The sequence below is a fragment of the Gouania willdenowi genome, chromosome 18 (assembly GCF_900634775.1).
Source record: "Gouania willdenowi chromosome 18, fGouWil2.1, whole genome shotgun sequence".
In the NCBI taxonomy this organism is placed as follows: Eukaryota; Metazoa; Chordata; class Actinopteri; order Blenniiformes; family Gobiesocidae; genus Gouania; species Gouania willdenowi.
The window spans coordinates 22,691,288-22,711,545 of record NC_041061.1 but is presented as its reverse complement, the minus strand read 5'-3'; the positions used below and the strand labels follow the sequence as shown (position 1 = coordinate 22,711,545).

The window sequence follows — 20,258 nt, the reverse complement described above, 5'->3', positions numbered from 1 at the left end:
GGTTGTTCCTGTGGGTTACTGTTGTATTGTTCAGTTTCCTTTATCCATCGTCTGGTTTCATTTTTAAATGTTTCAGTGTGATTCATTACACTTGACAACCATTCGACTTGTTTATCAAACTCATCTTGTGGCAGTAGTGGTAACAATTCATCATGAGCATTATTAGCACATTGACAAAGTTTATTTAACTTCTCCAGACAATTTTTTTTGTTTCATGAGTTCCTTCATTTCTGGTATCATTCGTTTTATTTTATTCACAAGACGTTTGTGCTCATTTTGCAGTTTTTCCACCTTATTCACCAAGGCTTTCTCTCCTTTTCCCAGACTCCATTTCAGAGCACAATATGTCACCACTTGTTTGACTCATTCTCACTTTTCTGAATCAAATATATTTAAATGCATCCACAGTGTGTGATTTCTTAACACAACATCTCCAAAGCACTGCATTATTTAATCCACAATACAGACGTCGATCAAAGCACGTGCGTATCCAAATAGCGCACAGACGTCTTTATCCGACCAGCATTAATTTAGTGGCTCACAAAGTCACTCCAGCCTTAATGCACATGGATTCCTTATCCACAAACAAAGGAGAAACAGGCAGCCTTACCCGTTCTTCCTTGTGACGCTGTGCCCATGGCATGGACGCACATTGTCCTGGCTCATTTGTAGCGTGTATTGCGGGCGATTGCTTTCATTAAATGCCTTTTTTTTGTTGACAAATGTAGCGACTCCAGAACAGTGTTGTTGCTTGAGAGGAGATGAATGGGTTTTGTACCTGTCAGACGCGCTGTTGCTGTGGCGATGAAGCACACTGAGTCTTGAAATTGAGTTTTTTCTTTCGTCTTTTAATTTAACAGCGGCTTTCACCGTTAACACACACTGGATGGGTTCCTTTACACTTTACGATATGAAGCAGCATGTGAACGAAGTGAAGCGAAGCGGTCAACAAAAAATACGGCTACCCAGCTCTCCTCTCTCATCCGACAGCTGGAAATACATGCCTTTTGAACTAGCCACCCTTTACCACCCATCATGTGACCCCGCCTCCCATGCGTCACATACTATGGGGTGCCAAGTGAGTGTAAAAATGTAGTATAAAAGTTGTAGTTAACACATTTTCATTATTTATCTCACTTTTCTCATATTTAGCACATTTTCCTACATTTAACACAACATTGAACCACATATACAGAGGTTAAAAAAAGTACTAAATCTAAATATTTAGATCTAAATCTAAATGGTATATGTTAAATCTAAATCTAAATCTAAATGTTTAAATCTAAATGTAAATATTATATGTTAAATCTAAATCTAAATCTAAATGTTTAAATCTAAATGTAAATATTATATGTTAAATCTAAATCTAAATGTTTAAATCTAAATGTAAATATTATATGTTAAATCTAAATGTTTAAATATCATATCTAAATGCCTAATCTCATATCTAAATGTTAAATGTTTTACTCTAAATGTTAAATCTAAATGTTTTCGCACATATGCTAATTGAAGCCAGTGAAGGAATGTCTAATGGATATTTGTCTAAATCAGTGGCTCTCAAACATATTTTAACTCAAGTACCCCTTGTCTCTTATTTCTGATTCCATGTACACCCTTTGTCAGACTATAACATTTTGCTCAAAATACTATGAAAAAAAACAACTCGAAAGAATAATGTATGGAAACCCAAAAGAGTCATAATTAAATAAATAACATTTTGAAATAAATACCATTTTGATTAATGAGACAAAAATATAATATGGCCATTACATTTTAATATAAGGTATTATTATTATTATGAAATGTGATTCTACTGGCAGAGCTGAATCTACGTAACCTTGGTCACGTGTCGAGTTCACCTTTAACTTAAGGTCAACCCAACTACGCTGCTTTCGTAAGACACTTACCGCAATACAATTGGCTGATTGTCAGAGAGTTTCTGTGTAGCCATCTTTGATTGGCTTAACCCTCCCCCTGCTGACAGCACGGTAGTGTGTCCTGCCAGCGTGCGTTACCAGGATCCTTGTGCCTGTCAACTGAATGAGGTGAAAAAATGGCGAGCTGGTGTGTCCGAGCTGTGCGGCAGAGCTACTTAATGTTAGCCTCACCTGCGGTACTCAGGTAAGCTCCTTTTAAGTACGTCCTCCACAAGGTGAAAGAGTCAAACACTCGGGCTGGCATTCACCGCTTTTTATCATTGCTGTCAGTGGTTGAAAAAAAGTGGTGTCGTGGGAAAAAGTGATCACTTGCCAATAAGTGTCTTTCGTGGGAGAGAGGCATTTCCAGCTCTTCAGTAAATGTTGTTAATTGATGTAAATGTATATGCTGTAATGTGTTATGGAGTGACAGAGCTATACATTGACAATACAATGAAAAAGGGCAACATTGTGCGCTAGATTTTTACAGAAACTTGCTTTTTATCCATGCGTTTCTTAATCATTCTTTTTCCTAAAATCAGTCTGTAGCTATTAGTTTTAGAGGCATTCTCATTTGCAATATTGAACATATCCTATAGTGTAAAACAATTAAAGAATATATTTTTATATATTTATAAGAAAACAAAAACGAAACACTGGCGCTCTTGCGTGCTGCTGCCATCATTTGGCTCGGGAACCCTTTTCGCCATTACACTAGCTAGCTCCACTAGCTCCCTCTGCTCAGTGTTGACCTTTAGGTTAAAGTCCCAGCGCACGTTAACAGTAAGGATTTAAAGTTGTGTTATATATGGGAGAGTGCAGCTCTTCTTATGCTTGTATGTGTGAGTGGTTAATTCACATACTGTGATGATGACAATGTGACACATCCTGAAAGAATAATAATGGAGCTTATGCTAAGCTAATGTCTAAACTGTTTAATAGTGTCTTAACTGCTAAAAAGGTTTTTGATTGTAGTGTCGATTAATAGAAAACACAAACGGAGGGTTGTTTAGCTACCATAACAAAACAATATTATACAATTAAATGTAATAAAATTATTAGATGCATTGTCCAACACAAACTTAATTAACAATTAAAATAAACACAATCCTTTTTTAATACCTTGTTGCCACTCTCCACTGGTGCTATACACCTTTTGACTTTGTCAATGTTATATTGTCAGTCTCTTTTCTGATTGTGTAACATTACAAAACTGTTTTAATGATGGCTATGGATAATTAAACGTCGCCATAGGACTAGCAGTCTATTCATACGCAGCGCCCCTCATTGGCCAGTTTAGGTCACGTGATAGGTACACCACGTGACTTAAGTTCTGTCAGTTGTATTTTAGCTCGTATTTATTTTTAGCTAAGCCTTTTATTTTAGCCCTAACCTAGGAAATACCCTATAATGTGAATTTTTGTCGGATATGTATTTTTAAAAGTTGAATTTGCCGTGGTGAATTTGTTAAAATGAAAAAAATATATTTGTCAAAAGTGGGATTCGAACCCACGTTAGCGGAAGGAAGAATCCTTGTGTGGCGTAGGGCCTGGCGAAAAATTGATTTATCGAATTTGTAGATGAAACAGTTTTTTCCAACTTTTTCACGTTCCGTCCTTGTGGGTTACCGTCGCCAGGCCCTTCTTTGTTTACATTTGTTTACCCTTTGAGTAGGCTATATGTGTGCCATAGGCATGTTTCATTTTTTGATTTTGGGATAGCTCTATGCATTTTAACTCCTGAGGACAATCACAGCAATAAAGTTGAACTTTTGACAATATATCTGATGTCTGCAGTCATTTTTAAGTGCATTAAAAAAAAAAATCCAATCAAAGCTTGAATTTTTCTTTAAAAAAACTGAGATTATTTTTTTTCGATCATCCTGACACGTTGAAAACACAGGCACATTACGCTTATGTAGTCCCGGGGACTATGGCTACATTTAACGTATCTCTAGACATTTTCTTTAATGATTAAGTGCCTTTCAGACTTTGAAAGAATCCGCACAATTCCTGCGAGATTTCAAAATGCAAGATTCTGCACATTATAGTCTATGACAAGTTTGTTTGTGTCTTCCAAACAGTCGCTACACATTTAACCACTTGTTTATTGAGACAATGTTGAGTACGTGTGATGTTTTTGGAAGATAATAGGCTGCCTTTTAACTCTTATTTAAGGTTGTGCTCTTTAGAATAGTCCATTACACTGCAGCATGACAGTCACAGAAGTCAATCAGAAAAAGCAAAGCGACTCTTATGACTCACCTTTTGTGTGTGTCTCATCCAGAGCATCGCCACGGTTACTGTGCACGGCTGCCCAGCAGAAGAACGGGCCGCGACCTGAGGAAGAGGCTGAGAAAGTGGATCAGAGCTCAGCAGAGAAAACCCTGGCAGAGGCTAAGAGTCAGGTAGAGGAGCAGCTCAAAGACATGACAGTGAGTGTTAAACTACGCTTCATTATTTTTTCTGTAGCTAGTGTTAGCTACATAGTGTAAACTACAGCAAAGAGCTTCCATTTTGCGTTTCAGGGTTTACTCATCTCTGAGTCACTTTTGTGTTTTTCTTCAGTTTCATCATCTTTCCCTGTTCTGATGACTTTGCTGGCTATTAAACTTTCCAAAATCATGACAAACATTCTAAATGGGGTTAAAAGAGTCAACTACTGTTATTAATTGGATGTTTTTATACTTTTTTTTTGCCTTCAGATGACTTACAGAAACCAGTTATGCCTGAATTACGCAAGATTATGGTGCAAGAGTTTAACATGTCTGTTAGCCACGCTGCTAAACCCTCAGACTCCTGGAAAAATCCCATGGAAACATTATTTGTCAAACCGCCAACCAGATAAGCACCCGCACATTTTTCAGGACATCCCGCACAGCTGTGTGACTGTAATGCTGTGTTCAATTGCACTCAGAACCCGGAAAGATCCAGGTCGTCAATTTTAACCTCCGAGGTAAATGCGTTTCATTCAGTGAGCTCAGAAAACATGACTGGCCATAGTAAGCTGAAGTTGGTTTTTGATATTTTTCGAGGGGCAAAAATGCCTGCTGGGGAAATATACAGTATTAGATACTTGAAGCTAAGACAGAGAGAAACTTCATACTGGAGGTATGACATGAACGCACCAGCGAGGGGAATCCTGCATGTGTCATTGGACAATAGACTGGAGAAAGAATGCATTGAATTATAGAGGCATCACTATTCACACAGAGTAGCATTCAAATGAACAGTGGGAATAGAAATGCCACTACAAGGTTATTATACACTTTCAGTAACACAAATGCCAAATTAGACGATAAAAGTAAAAGTTAAGGAGAAAGTGACATCTAATGATGTGCGCTGCCATTTTGGTAAGACGTCATTCCGATCGACTCGGGATGCTTGGATCGTACTCGAATTCCCGAGTTGGGGTCCCGAGCTCAAGGGCGTGAGTTCTGTAGTGTGGCTTGTTTAGGGGGCGGTCCGGGTTAGGACTTACTCAGAAATCCATCCAACTTTGCTTTTTATGCTGTTCTGAGAAGTAACAAAAGTAGTGCCTCCTAATACGACTATTCTAATACAAAAAAGGACACTGTTTAATCGTACTCTAAGAATAATAGTAACTGCTTGTATGATGTCATTTGTACTGTGATTGTATAAATAAAAATTAGTTAAAAAAAAAAAGATATAGGTACAGTATCTTGATATAGTAATTTTCTATATCGCTAAAATAGAAAACCTGATGCAGTATACCTTGAATCTTAATATATTGCGCAGCCCTACAGCTAACCCTGTCTTTGTATCAGAACTTTTTCACATTTGAATGCAGTCACATGCTGCTTGTTCAAAACACACTTCAGATGAAGCTTTGTATTCATTTTCAGTCACAGGATAACATGATCACTGGTCGAACCGTAACACGTAGGATGAGATTTTGAACAGGATTTATGGGTGGAATTGGATATATTCCTTCTTTCGTCCCACTTTATAAACATTCTATTACCCGTTTCCATGTGAAAAATAGCGTTTAAATGCAAGATATTGTCCCAAAATATACATGTGAGATATTTCTGTCACGTTGGGGCCTGATTTTGAACTAAGACGACAAAAGGGGGGATCATTTTATTTCTGTGATCACAGAGAAGCCGTGACCCGATACAACTAGAGACTCTAAACTAGAGACTAGAAACTATTTATCATTCAGAGTTATTCTGAACATCCTGCCCTGAAAAAAGCTGCTGCAACACTCACACTCCTTCATATGATGCTCTGAGGATATTGTTGACATCTCCTTTGTAAATGTTCTTCACTTTTTAGTGGATAACAGTGCATCCTAATGGTATAAGGACATTCTGTACTTTTCCCCCATGTGGTGACTGAAATGTAAAAGAGGCTTCTTTCACATCCTGTAGCACTGAGATCTGTCAGTTAAATACTCATATTTATTTGTGTTTAGCTTTAAGCTTGATTTGTTTCCAGGAGAAGTACAAGCGGGCCCTGGCAGACACGGAGAACCTGAGGACAAGGACTCAGAAGATGATTGAGGACGCCAAGTTATATGGTGACTAAACACATTCTCTCTGGCATTACTGCAGAGCTACAATCAGCCACTAGGTGTCAGCATAGGAGCAGCTTTGCTTTATGTTGTATTCTTTAGCCTTAGTGATCCTCTTAGTTTATTTAGGTCCATGAAGGGGACATGTTATGAAAAATCAATTTTTGAACACAAATGAGGTAACTTCACAATATTGTGAAATAAATCCATTCAGTCGTTTGTTTGTGGTCTGTGTAAGTCTTACAACACAGAGAAAATTGCTTCATATCAAATTTTCTACATTTATGACATCACAAGTGAAATCGGGAAAGAAAATACCCTCCCCTCTGCTGGTATCTCCACCCCCAACCTGAGGAAGACTTTCTCCAAAGTCTGCCATTGTTTTTCTCGCTATCAAAAGAGCGATGGGTACCGGTAAAACTAAATACAGAACTTTCCTGCTGCTGATGCCGCGTCTCCACAGTGAACATACACTGTAGTGTAAGCACTATATGGTAATGCGGAGGGGTACTCCGCTCTTGTGGTTTCAGCGCATCTTGTGGTTCGGTGCAGCACCAGGGAGCAGACACATATTTAGTACCTGTTGTGGCCTCGTATCGCTGATCTGACATGTTTGTGACGCAATGCAGCTGTTGGACAAAACAAATGATTATCACCTTAAATGCACTATTCCTGTAGTTAGACGAGCAGAGGGAAAGAAAGTGACTTCACAGCTTAACACTCCGGTGAGAGTTTGAATGACTGTTGCTGCTGAGATGAACATGGACCCTGAAGTGCTGAGACAGACTCACAAAAACAATAGCCGCTTAAATACTGTAATGTGCCGTAATTTGGCTGAAAACAATAACTGTGGGATAGCACAATGAAAACACTTTGATCACTGATTTCCCTCGTAAAAAAAGAGCGAGGCGTGAAAGTCAGCGTCTAGAGACACGCCCACTCATGAATATAAGTAGTCCCCTAAACAGCCCAGTTTTTAGAACTGCTCAGAAAGTGACTTTTCAGAGGCTAAAACTCTGGAAAACAGGCGAGTTTGTGAAAATAAACCTCAAATACTATGTTGTTGGGTTTCTTAGAACAAATGTAGATGGGTGAAAAATAGCATACTATGTCCCCTTTAAGTCCACTAGAAAGGTAAAATTGGGTGGAAGCTAAACAACTTCCACGCTGGAGTTTTTAAGTTGTAAATTGATAATATATTGATTTAAAGAGTTTATGAAACAACATTTCTGGGTGTCTTAATAGATCTCAAGCTCTGCTGGAAACCACACAAAAAATGTTTGTGAACAAAGATCTCAAGAAGCATTGGAAGAGTGAACAAAATCAGATACATACTGAAGAAAGAAACGTCACATACCTTATACTGTGCATTAATTCTACCACATCTCTTATTGTGTTGAAATCTGGAGAAACACATACAAAACAACCTACAAAAATGTGTTTTGCAAAAAGAATAATAAGGATCATAAATCATGCTGGATATCTGGACCATATGAGTTGTGTTTTTCTTAAGTCTAAAGAAATTAAGTTTGTGGATTTGGTTAAGTTTAAAACATCACAAATTATAAAGCTAATTACAGAGCACTGCCTAAATATGTATTACGATTTTTTTCAAGTCGAAGAGGGGAGTATGATTTGTGGATGGAAAAGAACTTTAGAAAAAGAACATTTCGGACTGCTTTTTTTTAGTGAGCAATCATTGCTTTATATTGTTTTATGTTTGAGATAAATAAATAAATCAAAACTTTGAGTATTCTGAGTGTAGCCTGAGCTTCTGTCTGTCTCCTCCCTGTCAGGGATCCAGGGTTTCTGTAAAGACCTGCTGGAAGTGGCTGACATCCTGGAAAAGGCCACTGAGAGCGTTCCCAAAGAGGAGGTGACCAGTCAGAACCCTCACCTGAAGAACCTGTACGACGGCCTGGTGATGACGGAGGTGCAGATCCAGAAGGTGTTCACCAAGCACGGCCTGGTCAAGCTCAACCCAGACGGAGCTAAGTTTGACCCCTATGAGCACGAGGCCCTCTTCCACGCACCCGTCGAGGGCAAGGAGCCAGGCACGGTCGCCATAGTGACCAAAGTAGGCTACAAGCTGCACGGGCGCACCCTAAGACCAGCGTTGGTGGGCGTGGCTAAAGCGTCCTAGAAGTAATGTGTGCGCGCAGTAAAGGTGTGGTTGGTGTCATTGCCATGGTGACGTTGAGCCTATGAGACTAAAGTCACTCTGTCACTGTTCCCACAGTCTGTTAGCTCTCACCACCAGAGATGGAATCCTATCAGGACTTGGATCTGGACACGTTCAGCAGTTTTTAACAGATACACACAGCGTCTTCACTTCAATTCATCATTAGTCGAGAATTATGTCAGGTTTTGTTGGATTAATATAATCAGAAACCTTTGTACCAAACTGTATCATGAAAGAGCTTTAAGAAAATAAGTAATTCTTTGAAGGATGGAAGTGGAGTAAACATAACAAATGGAGTCATTCCATTATTTTTTCTGAGTTCTTCATCTGTTGAGTTGTGATGTTGAGCCAATTAGTTGTGTGCTTTGGTTCAGTGTGTTTGTTATTGTGCCCGAAAATAAAACAAGGATGAGCTGACCTGTGTGCTCGTTACAAATCTACAGGTGTGTTTAAGTCACGGTGAACAGTATTGTAACTCAAACCAGTGGACAAATGTCTAATGGATATTTGTCTAAACCAGTGGCTCTCAAACTTTTTTGACTTAAGTACCCCTTATCTCTTATTTCTGATTCCAAGCACCCCCTTTGTCAGACTATAACGTTTTACTCAAAATACTATTAAAAAAACATCCCCTGTCACAAAGTGTGGAAGGGGGATATACAAGTGCTGGTCATATAATTAGAATATTATGAAAAAGTTGATTTATTTCAGTAATTACATTCAAAAAGTGAAACTTGTATATTATATTCATTCATTACACACAGACTGATATATTTCAAATGTTTATTTGTATCTCAAAAAAATTGCATGTACAGCACTCAATACTTGAGTTACTTTTGCCTGAATTACTGCAGCAGTGCGGCGGGGCATGGAGTCAATCAGTCTGTGGCACTGCTCAGGTGTTGAGAGCCCAGGTTGCTCTGATAGTGGCCTTTAGCTCTTCTGCATTGTTGGGTCTCGCATCTTCCTCTTCACAATACCCCATAGATTCTCTATTGGATTAAGTCACGGATACCATGGTCCTTAAACCAGGTACTGGTAGCTTTGGCACTGTGCAGGTGCCAAGTCCTGTTGGAAAATGAAATGAAGGTATACATTATACAAGTTTAACTTTTTGAATAGAATTAGAGAAATAAATCAACTTTTTTATGATATTCTAATTATATGACCAGCACCTGTAGGTTTGAGCTCCGTTCGTGCGTCCGTCCGAGTTAAAAGGGACAGCTTTTCTCAGAAACCGATTAAGATAGGATAACCAAATTTGGTGTGTGGGTTCAGGGTATCAATACCTTGATGGAGATCCAAAATGAGAAGTGCATAATTGTTTTTTCCGGAGTTATTGCCCTTGGTCCATTTTTGGACCAGTAACTTTATATTGTGATGTGATGATATTTTCTGATGTATACATCTAAGTTCTTAGATTTAGGACATTTATGAAAAGGTTGTGAGTTATGACAAACAATCTTGCGAGGGATGTTCTTGTTTCTATAGTTTTTAATAATTTTCTGCCACACCCCATGTATTTTCAGGTCATGCTCTAATCTAAATCATTTCCATCATTATGATAATTTGTATCTAAAAATAATTAAGCCTATATTTTCAATGCTTTAATTTGTTAATTTTCCATTCACACTCTCCCTCAAGTACCTTACCCTGTAGTGCCATCACGTACCCATATTTGAGAAACACCAGTCTAAACTCCCCAGTATCAGAATAATGTGATGGGCCTCTGACCATCCTGTATGTGCTTTAAAAAGCCTCCAATGATTTATCATCTAAAACAATGCGGGAGTTACTGGGACACAAGGGAATGCTATGAGTGTGTTCCACATGAAAGGCAGAGTGAAATACCTACAATTACAGATTTTTAGGTGTTCTTTGTGTTGTGTGTTGTTGAAATAGTTTGCCGTGTGAGTAAACCTAAGTAAGACTGTTGATTTTAATTAGAGACTTTGAATCCAAGTCATTCAGCCTTTGAGTATTCTTCATTCCTTTGGCTTCCTTCCACAGTCTGAAAACATGTAACAGTTGGAGTGAATGTCTTGGGTTGTGTCGTAGTTCGATAGGCTTAATAACTAAATGAAAAATTATTTGTTTGGAATATATAAATAAACAAAAACATTAGTTTTTGAGATGCTTAGCGTAAATGTTTTTCCTTTCAAAAATAGTTTAAGAAAGCACACCAAACCCTGGAGCCTCAAACTTGTTTAGGGTGGACAGTTCATTCTAATTTATCAGTACGTTTGATCCAATCAGGACACTGGGGAACACTTCTAAAACCAGTCAAGGGCTGCGTCCAAATCGTTTCTCCTATCTCCTTTCCTATTCACTTTTCCTTAATATTAATACGTCACCTTGTGAAAGAACGGTCGGATTGTCAAAATACACGTGATTGCCTTTCCTTAACTCCTTTTGGAAGTTTCCTAACACCTTTCCTTAACCCTCTTACGTCATCCACGGGGTTAAGGAAAAGTGGATAGGAAAGAAGATGGGAGGGAATATTCGGACGCAGCCAAGGGTTAAACAAATTGTAGGCCTGATGATTTCTTTCTTGATTAGTTTTAAGGGCCTGAATACTGGAAATGAATGAGTTTGGTCATGTTTGCACAAACCCGCAAGGTGGGAGCTATTACTGATCATTTCATTTTACTCACCACACACAGTAAACCCTCCCTTTCTCTTTTATTTACATTCTGCTTATTCAGTATATTAAATTATCAGTATCTCATTCAGTTTAAAGCCTAATTGTATGAACTTTGGCCATGAGTTTTCTTTTGTCATGTTTATAATTCCATAATCACTTTTATTGCAAGATGTATAGAACAGTAGATATAAAATGTACCGACACTCTTTGAGTTCGGGACCGATTTGGTCCCATTGACTCCACTTATAACCACATATTTTGGGTATATTGTTTTCCTGACATATAAAAGTTCCCAAAAATACCTAATAAATCTAAGTCTCAATCATCAAAATATAGGAAAAACGGGTTTTAGGTGGGATGACCCCCTTCCCCAAGCCACCACGGTCAGCAGAGCTTTATTACATAGAGTTTCGATGGAGGACGATTATTATTACCCTGCAAAATGCATGGCAATCAAAAAGCTGAAAACTACTCAAATGGTCTTGATGTGTTGGGATACACATAAAAAGAGTTGTGTGAATGTGGTTGAGAATATATTTTGTGTGTATGTGTGTTAAGGCGTGTGTAAATTCAAATAACAAAATCCAAAATGAACTTTCTTGATGTTTTTTGATCAAGAGAGCTTCCTCTTTCTTATAACATATTACAGTGGTTTTCCCAAAAGTTTTTAATGAATCTAAGCCTCTACCTTCAAAATACAGGGGAAAAAGTTTTAGATGGGTCATTCTTATCTGTATTTCTTTTCTCACTACGATTCGCAAATAGTGAAATCATGTTGAAACAAGATGGGTAAAAGATCAAAGAATGTAAAGCTGGCAAAGGTTAGGTTCAAGGTTCTGGTTCAGCACAGATCAAACTTACTCAATAATGTCTGTGAGAAACTATTTTTGAGGAAGAAGTAAGATGATTTCATGCAGCAAACTTTATTAGCTCTTAAAAGTCGATGCTCTCGGTTAAATAAAAGAGTATCAAACCTTAGCAAACACTGCTGCTTCAGGTATTTCCCTCTTGAGAGCGTTGTGTCCTTGTCACTTCACAGTCCCAGTTTGGCGCTTTGATTCTGACTTGCACAGCCATCACTGCTGTGATTGCAGGGACTGTGGAGAATAACAAATGGGGCAGCATCCCTCTTCATCCCCTCCTATTTCCCACTTGTTTTCTAATTGCGTATTTCAATCAGACTTGTTTGTCTTGGCTTTGGTCGTAGCTGTGCAGGCTTTAGTTTCTCGTGAAAAAGGAAATCTTTTCCCTGTACTATTCTAACAGCTCTAATCCTTCAGTTATTGACTTGGTGCTTATTTAGGACGCTCTTGCATCTTTTGGTCCTTCACCAAAGTTTGAGTGTGGCGACGATGAGTGTGTTTACGAGTGGCTTCTCTGGGTTAGGGGTTTAGTTCTTATGAATAGTGATTGAGTCCTCAGCCTTGAGGATGGCACAGCAAACAGAGATTTCTGTTTGTTTACAAGGGATACTGGAGCAGCATGTCGCTAAACCCAGTGTGTTAGAAACAGGCAGGGGAATGCGGTGGGAGTCAGACACAAATGAGGCTTAGATGTTACACACACAAACACACACATACACACATATCAAGAGTAGAAAGCTGAGGAAGGAGAAATACGCTTGCTTCAAAGGCTTCTCTTGTCGAATGAAAGGTTGAGACACAAGGTTTGAAAGTTTGGTTTGGTTATTTTCTTTGCAGAACTAGAAAACAACATAACCAAGATTGTTCCATTATTTATGTTTGGGGATTTTTTACAAGCTCTTTCACATCTCATCCAACAAGCCAAACAGGATCATGGTGGCATTAGTGAGAGATGTTTGTTTACATGGATCTGACTAGGTCAGATGAGTTACTGTAGTTTGTGATGAGCAGGGGATTGGCCTCCCAGCAGGGGGTGATCACACTTAAAGTCAGATCAATGGGCACTGAGCAGCGAGGCTAACAGAGGATTACAAGCAGCCCAATGCAAACGCCTGAGGGGGAAGTTTTCAGAGGCACACCATGAAATGAGGGCAACTCGGAGAGCAGGCAGTAGTAAGCATCACTCACAAAGAAGAAGCTGGAGATGAGACAAAACGTACACCTTTATTCAGTATTTAGAGAGAAGGATGTTGCAGAATACACCTACATTTTTAACTCCATATGCAAAAAATGCTGTTTAAGACTTTCATATGACGTCCACATAGGTCCAATGTTCCCTGCGGACAATCATCAAACCGAATATTCAAGATTTGGTCTCATCCGAGATGATCCCCATCATTCTTTTATAACTTCCACAAGGGAGGTATTACTTTAATCCACAAATTGTAAAAAATAAAATAAAAAAAAAAAACATATCTTGGTTTTTAATTGACCGATCTTTATAAAATATGACTCAGTTATGTCGTCTTGGTTCCTCAATTACCCACTATACCCCATCCAGATCCAGACATATCCAAATATCATATGGGTGTAACTAGTTATGTGGGCTTCTTCAAGCAAACTTATAATGCACGTCTCGAAACATCAGTGTGTGCAAAAAATAAAACAACCTGGTGCAGTATTAACCACCTTGTATCTTGTTGTTGTTGCCGTACATCAGAGAAATACATAAAAACTCTGTTTGGGTAAAATGCTGTGTTCTAGCTGAGAGCCAGGAATTGCTTACTACTCTGTCATCTTAGGGCCCTAAACATAGCAAAGACTAAAATCATGTTTGAAGAAAAACATGCACAGATTTGTACATCACCTAAATTCTCCCTGTTTTTAGGTTTTCTGGGTCATTACACCCAAATGTTCAGTCCTGCAAAGCTCCGTTCTGTCTTTGGCTGTTTGGTTGCGTGCAGCATTCCGAGGCTGATGTTTCTATTTTCATCTTCTGAAACACTTAACTGAGTCACAGGGACAGCGTAACATTTTGCTTCTACCTCAGCTGCAGCCCTCCCTTGCCCTGCCTCTGCCTGAGGATGCTGATCTAACCTTGCGTTTGAACCCAGCCGTGGGTGTAATCCACTGTGAGACATTCTGATTGTGACAGAGCAACATTTTCTCTCGTTCTGGCAGACAGGCACGCCAGCCTCTGCATGCCATCATTACCAGGCACACATCACTTTTCACCTAAACACACTTTTTCCCTCTCCACCCGCCCTCCCAGGACAATAATTATGACATTCGCTCTGCTCCGTAAATAAATCTGTCACAATTAGTCTTGTCTTTGGACGTGCAGGCCTTTTTTACACCTGTGTTCAGTTATGAAGTGAAAATGAAGCCAAAAGGCAGCAAGAGGAAGAGGCATAGGCTGGGGGAGGGCAGTGGAGTATTGGGGTTTGATTGAGTGGGAGTGGTGGGTGGGAAGGGCTGGTGAAAAGTGCCCCGGCTCTCTGGGGAAACTTGACAAATAGAAACCTACCGTGCAAATTCCCCAAACAGTAATTTACATCAAGCGCCGAAGGGTAAAACCAACTTTACAATTGCCATGTTCACATGGGAGCTTTAATTCCTCTTTAAAGCAGAATAAAACTTAAATCCCCTTTAAACTGACCTTGTAAACACTTAATTCCTAATGAAAAGTTAATTCTCAATTAAACTTAAATCCAAATTTAGTGGCTGGTTTATTCAGATTTTAATTTTGAATTAAATAATTCCTCTTTCTTGTGAACACTTAATTCCGCTTTAAGTTAATTTATGTCATTCTGCACATGCGCGACTTGCCGCCATGACGCGCTAGTGACGACATAATCCAAGACAGACTAGCGCTGAGACTATTTATTTAATAAGAGCCTTAAAAGACATGGATATAATGAAAAGAGTGGATGGATGGAAGGATAAACATGTGGACATTCACACAGGGTTATTACACACATGGACATCGGCAAACGGAACTGCTTCATCGAGGCATGAAGCACTAGAGCTTCACTAATGATGCACGGATCATTATAAAGTTCATTTTTCATTCAACGTCCTGTATGGTGGAGGTAGAGCAGCCGTTGTATTAACCGCTGGCTTTGATTGACCAAAGTATGGTGTTCTATCTCTCTTCTCCGCTGCTCTCTGTCTCTTCTGCTTCACGGAGGGTTAGAGAGAAACCGAATGTTTTTGTCGAGCTTCCGCTTCAAAACGACAATCAAAATATAAGTGAAAACAGTTCTCATGTGGTCTTCTATGTTGTAGCTGAAAATAAAGGGTTTGTTGTGTGTTTTTCCTCGTTAGATGTGATACTTTATGTTCGCTCCCTGTCCAATCAGAGCCTTCCCAACCCCCAGACCTAAAGTGGAATTGAATAAAGCGGTTTTCTGTGTAAACCTCAATTACTATTTCTATGTAAACACAAAACTTTAATTCCAAATAACTAATTCTGAATTAATAAACATGTAACCGTGGCCACTGTTTACTGCTACAGCCTAAAGGCCTTTTAAAAGCTTTACTCTAACAGAGATGAGGGGTTTTGTTAGACATTGATTTAATTCAAATCCATTGCTGCATTTCAGTTTTACACATTTATTTTTCAATTTAAAAACATTATTTAAAAAAAACAAGAGCATTCAGAGAGCGCAAACCTCCACCAAGCGCCAAATATCCTCTCCCTGATAATGGCAGGATCCAATCCAGGTGAAACTCGGTGATGTCATTGAGGAAGCAACTCAACTTGACTCTAATTTCATAAAGATCTGTCAATTATAAACCAAGATGTCATTTTTTTAAAAATGTAATTTAAAATGTAAGGGATTCTTCCATGGCATGAGGTCTATCTTTGGTTAAAAGTATGTCAGTACTTTTGACATAATTAATAAATGCTGGTGAAAATATTGGCAGAGGTGCTAAAGACTGTGAATTGTATTATTTCATCAAAACCTTTTTTAAAAAATCACACCAATAACAAGCTTACAAAGCTACGAACGTGCAAGCTTTAGCTTGTTTTTTTTGGACATTGGCTTTAAAGTTGTAGTCGGCTGACTTTCACGGCAGTTTATTATTTAAACATTGTAAAATATCTCATATTTGTATATAAAATGACTAATTATCTAAACAGACAGAACTATTCAGAATGAAGCCATTTTGTTACCTGTTAGCAATTGCCTGAGATTGAGAACGACCTTGCCTTGTTTTGTCCAAAATATGAATTTTATTAATTCTGTCATTACAAATGTCATGTTATTTTTATGTTTTGAGGAACAACAGTGACAAAAGAAAAAGTTTGAGATCCATTGAGTTACATAAATAACGAAACCTGTTTCAAAAATGTTTGTCCTCTTTGATGGGAATCTCTCCCTACTTTCTAATTTTCTTTTTTACAAATCAGTCAGTCTCTATTAGTGATTCCCTTCAAACAGTAGGATGCACTTATAGCTCCTCCCCTGTGGTTAAAGATGTGTTAATGAAACTGTAGGTAGCGCCAAGTCTGATTAGCCCATCATCCTTGAAGGTTTTCTTGTAGGTCGGTGTGATTGCTTTGAGAATTAAACCTGCCTTTGAGCCTTTCCACCAGCCTCGCAGAACAACTCTGCCATCTTTAAATGGGTCAGCACTAGGTAACAAAGATAAGGTGAGTAATGAAGAATGCATGCTGATTACCCCCCTTCCTAAAAAAAAATGCAAGTATATACCACAGCTGCATGACTGTAACAGCCCCAAGTACAGGTCTGGTACTTTATTGAAAGATTCCTTCAGTGGTAACCAAAGGACATGCAAACCATGACGCTATGCATGGGTGCCCTAACATGGAAGTACATGTGTGTTTTGGTCCAATACGAGTGTCCTCTTCATGCAACAGTGGCGCCCAGAAATACAGAGACAGGGTGAGTCATCAGCAACGCCACTTTTAATTTGAGATGACAGTGTGACCACCACAGGGAACGACAGGAGGGGACGGCCTTCATGTGCTCCTAATAGATGGTCACACCTATTAGAACCATGCAAGAGGAGATAGGAAACACTTACGATGGGGTGAGTGTATGTGTGTGTGCTTCAAGGGTTGAGTTAGCGTCTAAAATGCCATTTTAAACCTCCCAAAGTGAGATAATTACTGCACATATTTGCAGAGAGAGCCTCATTATTGGGGTGGAACATCACATTAAAAGCTACTGAAAGCTCAGTTCAGCTTACAGTGGATCAAAGACGGATGAGAAATGATGATGACTGGAGGTGTGAATCCCCACTTACGTCCTGATTCTCTCATCCTTTCCACTATACTGACACATCAACACCATCAAATTTGAGCACATAAGCATGGAAACCTGGCCGCTGAGCAATAATTATTAGGCAGTGGCTATCCGTACGTTTGCCGTATCAATATACCGACATTCTAGCCGTACGCAGCGCTCCTATTTGGCCAGTTTAGGTCAAATGATAGGTCATTCATTGGTCAGTTTAGGTTGCGTGACTAACACTAAACCTTACCCTAAACCTAACCCTAAAATTTGTTGCGATATAGGGTTATAACCTAACTCTAACCCCAAACCTAACCCTAAACCTAATCCCAACCTTAAAGGTATTGTAGACGATGTTTAGCTTCCGGGTGAATCATCAAGACTATTGGTCCTCCTAATTGTCAATCATGTTTACGAAAGGCCGTCGTACGTGCTCATGCCCGGTGCGCACCGGGTCCTTTGAAAATGGATTTTCACTTACCGGTGGCAAGTCTGACATAGTGGGAAAAATGCAAATCTTCTTTTGTAAGGTAAGCTTGTATGACCGATGTCCACACCAACTTGTAAACAGAGCTGTGCACGAGGAAAACGGGGCTCGTGCACGTAGGCGTGTTGCGCATGCGCGTTTTTTTTTCAAAATGTGGAGAGGGCGTTTCTTTTTTAAACATCGTCCACAATACCTTTAACCCTAAAACGCTACGTGCGTGTACTTTGGGAACCGTACCAATAGCACCGGGGGTTGTCCGTATGACAACCGTACAAATAGACACTTTCTAATTATTAGTGAATCATGGGGACTTGTCAAGAGTTTTTTCTTACATCAGCGATCTGAAGAGGTAAAAGACGACAAGGAATTTTAAGAAAAAAAATTCTGACGTTTTCATCCTGATATATTTCAGACTCCAGGGACCTCCATTTTAGACTTTAGAAGTTTTAAGCCATAATCTTGGAATGTTGAGGGATAGTTTTCATCTAAATGAACTGTCTTTTTTACCTTTTGGTGACTTTGAAAGCATCATCCATGCTTTTATTTGTTCTTGGCTCAACTACTTTATTGCACTCTACTCTGGTGTTAGCCAGGCTTCACTCTCATGCCTTCAGTTTGCTCAAAATGCAGTGGAATGGGGAGGAACCGGTAGCCACAAATAGGCGCAGATCACTATAATCCTGGCCTCTTTTCACTGGCTTCCAATTAGTTTTGGGATTGATTTTATTGGTTACTTTATGCCCCAAAAGTTCAACAATCTCAACTCCAGCGTCGGCCAGCGCAGCGCAGCGGGACCTCTGACACTCCCTAGAAGTGCGTCCACCATGTATTGTGAACGCACACCTGCCGCTTTTGAGACTTTTGACGCGTTTGGTGCTAACGCGCCATAAGAGTCCTCTTTTCATGGCCTTTGTATATGTTCTTTGTTTGTGTGTTATACCAGTTTCTTTGCAATTGCACATCACTTTGGCAAACAGTTGTTTCTAAATGTGTTTTATAAATGAAATGACTTGGTTTGACTTGATTTGAAGGCACGCGTTAGAGATGCACCAAAATGAAAATGATTGTCCAAAACTGAAAATGAGGAAACCAAGGCCGAAATGATTTTGCCAATTATTGCATTTATGGCTTTGACTTTGTACTAATCTCACAAACATCATTCATTTCTTTTCCAAACCACTTGCTCCTTTTAAGTTTCGTGAGGGTCTACTGGTGGCTATCTCCAGCTATCATCAGGTGCACACACAACACACAACCACTCACACACATTCTACAGCAAATTCAACATAAATGTGCCCTATTTTTCACTTCCAGGTATACATTACATATGAAGTATATAAGAGGCTGACAATTTACAACCATTAAGTGACCTTAAAATAAATTAACTTACATGTTGTTGATATTATAAACAATTGTTGCTTAATTTAGTCGAGTAATTTATGAAAGTTTGCAGTATTTTGAAACATGTTTTTTGAGGGGTTTTTTTCCATCAATTTCAGGTTAAAAAATGACTGCCATCATGTAATATAGTATGTGTGAAATTTGTAAATTTGTATTTGTGTGTATTTGGAGGGGCTGATATGTCTACAACTGAATTATTTTGTAATTAACACAATGATGCATGTTTTTTCTGTCATTTTTACTTTTGCCTGTGGGCCGAATTAGATGCTCTAAAGGGGCAGATTTGGCCCCCGGGCCTTGAGTTTGACACGTGATCTAGAGACTCCAATTGTGGGGGGAAGCCGGGGTACCTGGCGAAAACGCCACACCGAAAGGGCCCAATCATGAACCCAGAACGTTCTTGCTTTAAGGCAGATGTACTAATCACAACACCACCGCGCTTCCTCAATAAAATGAAGGCATTCCAATTGCATAAATTAATATCAATAAGAATAAATCAATTAAGAAAAATATGAAATTTTTTATTTAACACTGACGTTGCAACAATGCAAATTGTCACATGAAATAAAGTCAAATGTTTACCTTGACCACACTCTTGTGTACATTAAATAATAATGTACAGGCCTATAACTAACTGGGCAGCTGAAATGAAATGTGTTCTCTCATAAAAACTAAAAAAAAACCGAACAAAATATTGAGCCATGATTTTTCACTGAACACTGAATCAGAGGTTGGATGCTCTTGTCTTTGTAAATGCTTGTTTTCAGCACCAGGTTGTATCATGTCATACACTGTCCTTGTGACCTTTCCAGCAAACTAAAATCAGTAAATATTTGATGACTCTCGTTGGTCTGGTGGAGTCTGTGTGATTGCAGATGACAGCTTTGGGGGAAGAGAGTGAGCTTTGCATCATCTAAGAACAGAAAAAGCTAAAGGGGAGGAAAACCTTGGACCGCAGGAGTCCA

General features: G+C 39.0%; 1 protein-coding gene across 2 annotated transcripts; it reads left to right on the top strand.

Annotated features, from left to right (window-relative positions):
- Positions 1-1,983: 1,983 nt before the first annotated feature.
- Positions 1,984-9,051, top strand: grpel1 (GrpE-like 1, mitochondrial). Of its 2 annotated transcripts, XM_028475152.1 has the most exons (5): positions 1,984-2,121; positions 4,203-4,350; positions 6,377-6,458; positions 8,249-8,619; positions 8,692-9,051. In XM_028475152.1, exons 1-4 carry the CDS (start codon positions 2,054-2,056, stop codon positions 8,593-8,595), a joined length of 645 nt encoding a protein of 214 aa, XP_028330953.1. In that variant the 5' UTR covers positions 1,984-2,053; the 3' UTR covers positions 8,596-8,619; positions 8,692-9,051. The 2 variants fall into 2 exon arrangements, with proteins under 2 accessions (XP_028330953.1, XP_028330952.1); XM_028475151.1 differs by having other exon boundaries at positions 8,249-9,051.
- Positions 9,052-20,258: the final 11,207 nt, after the last annotated feature.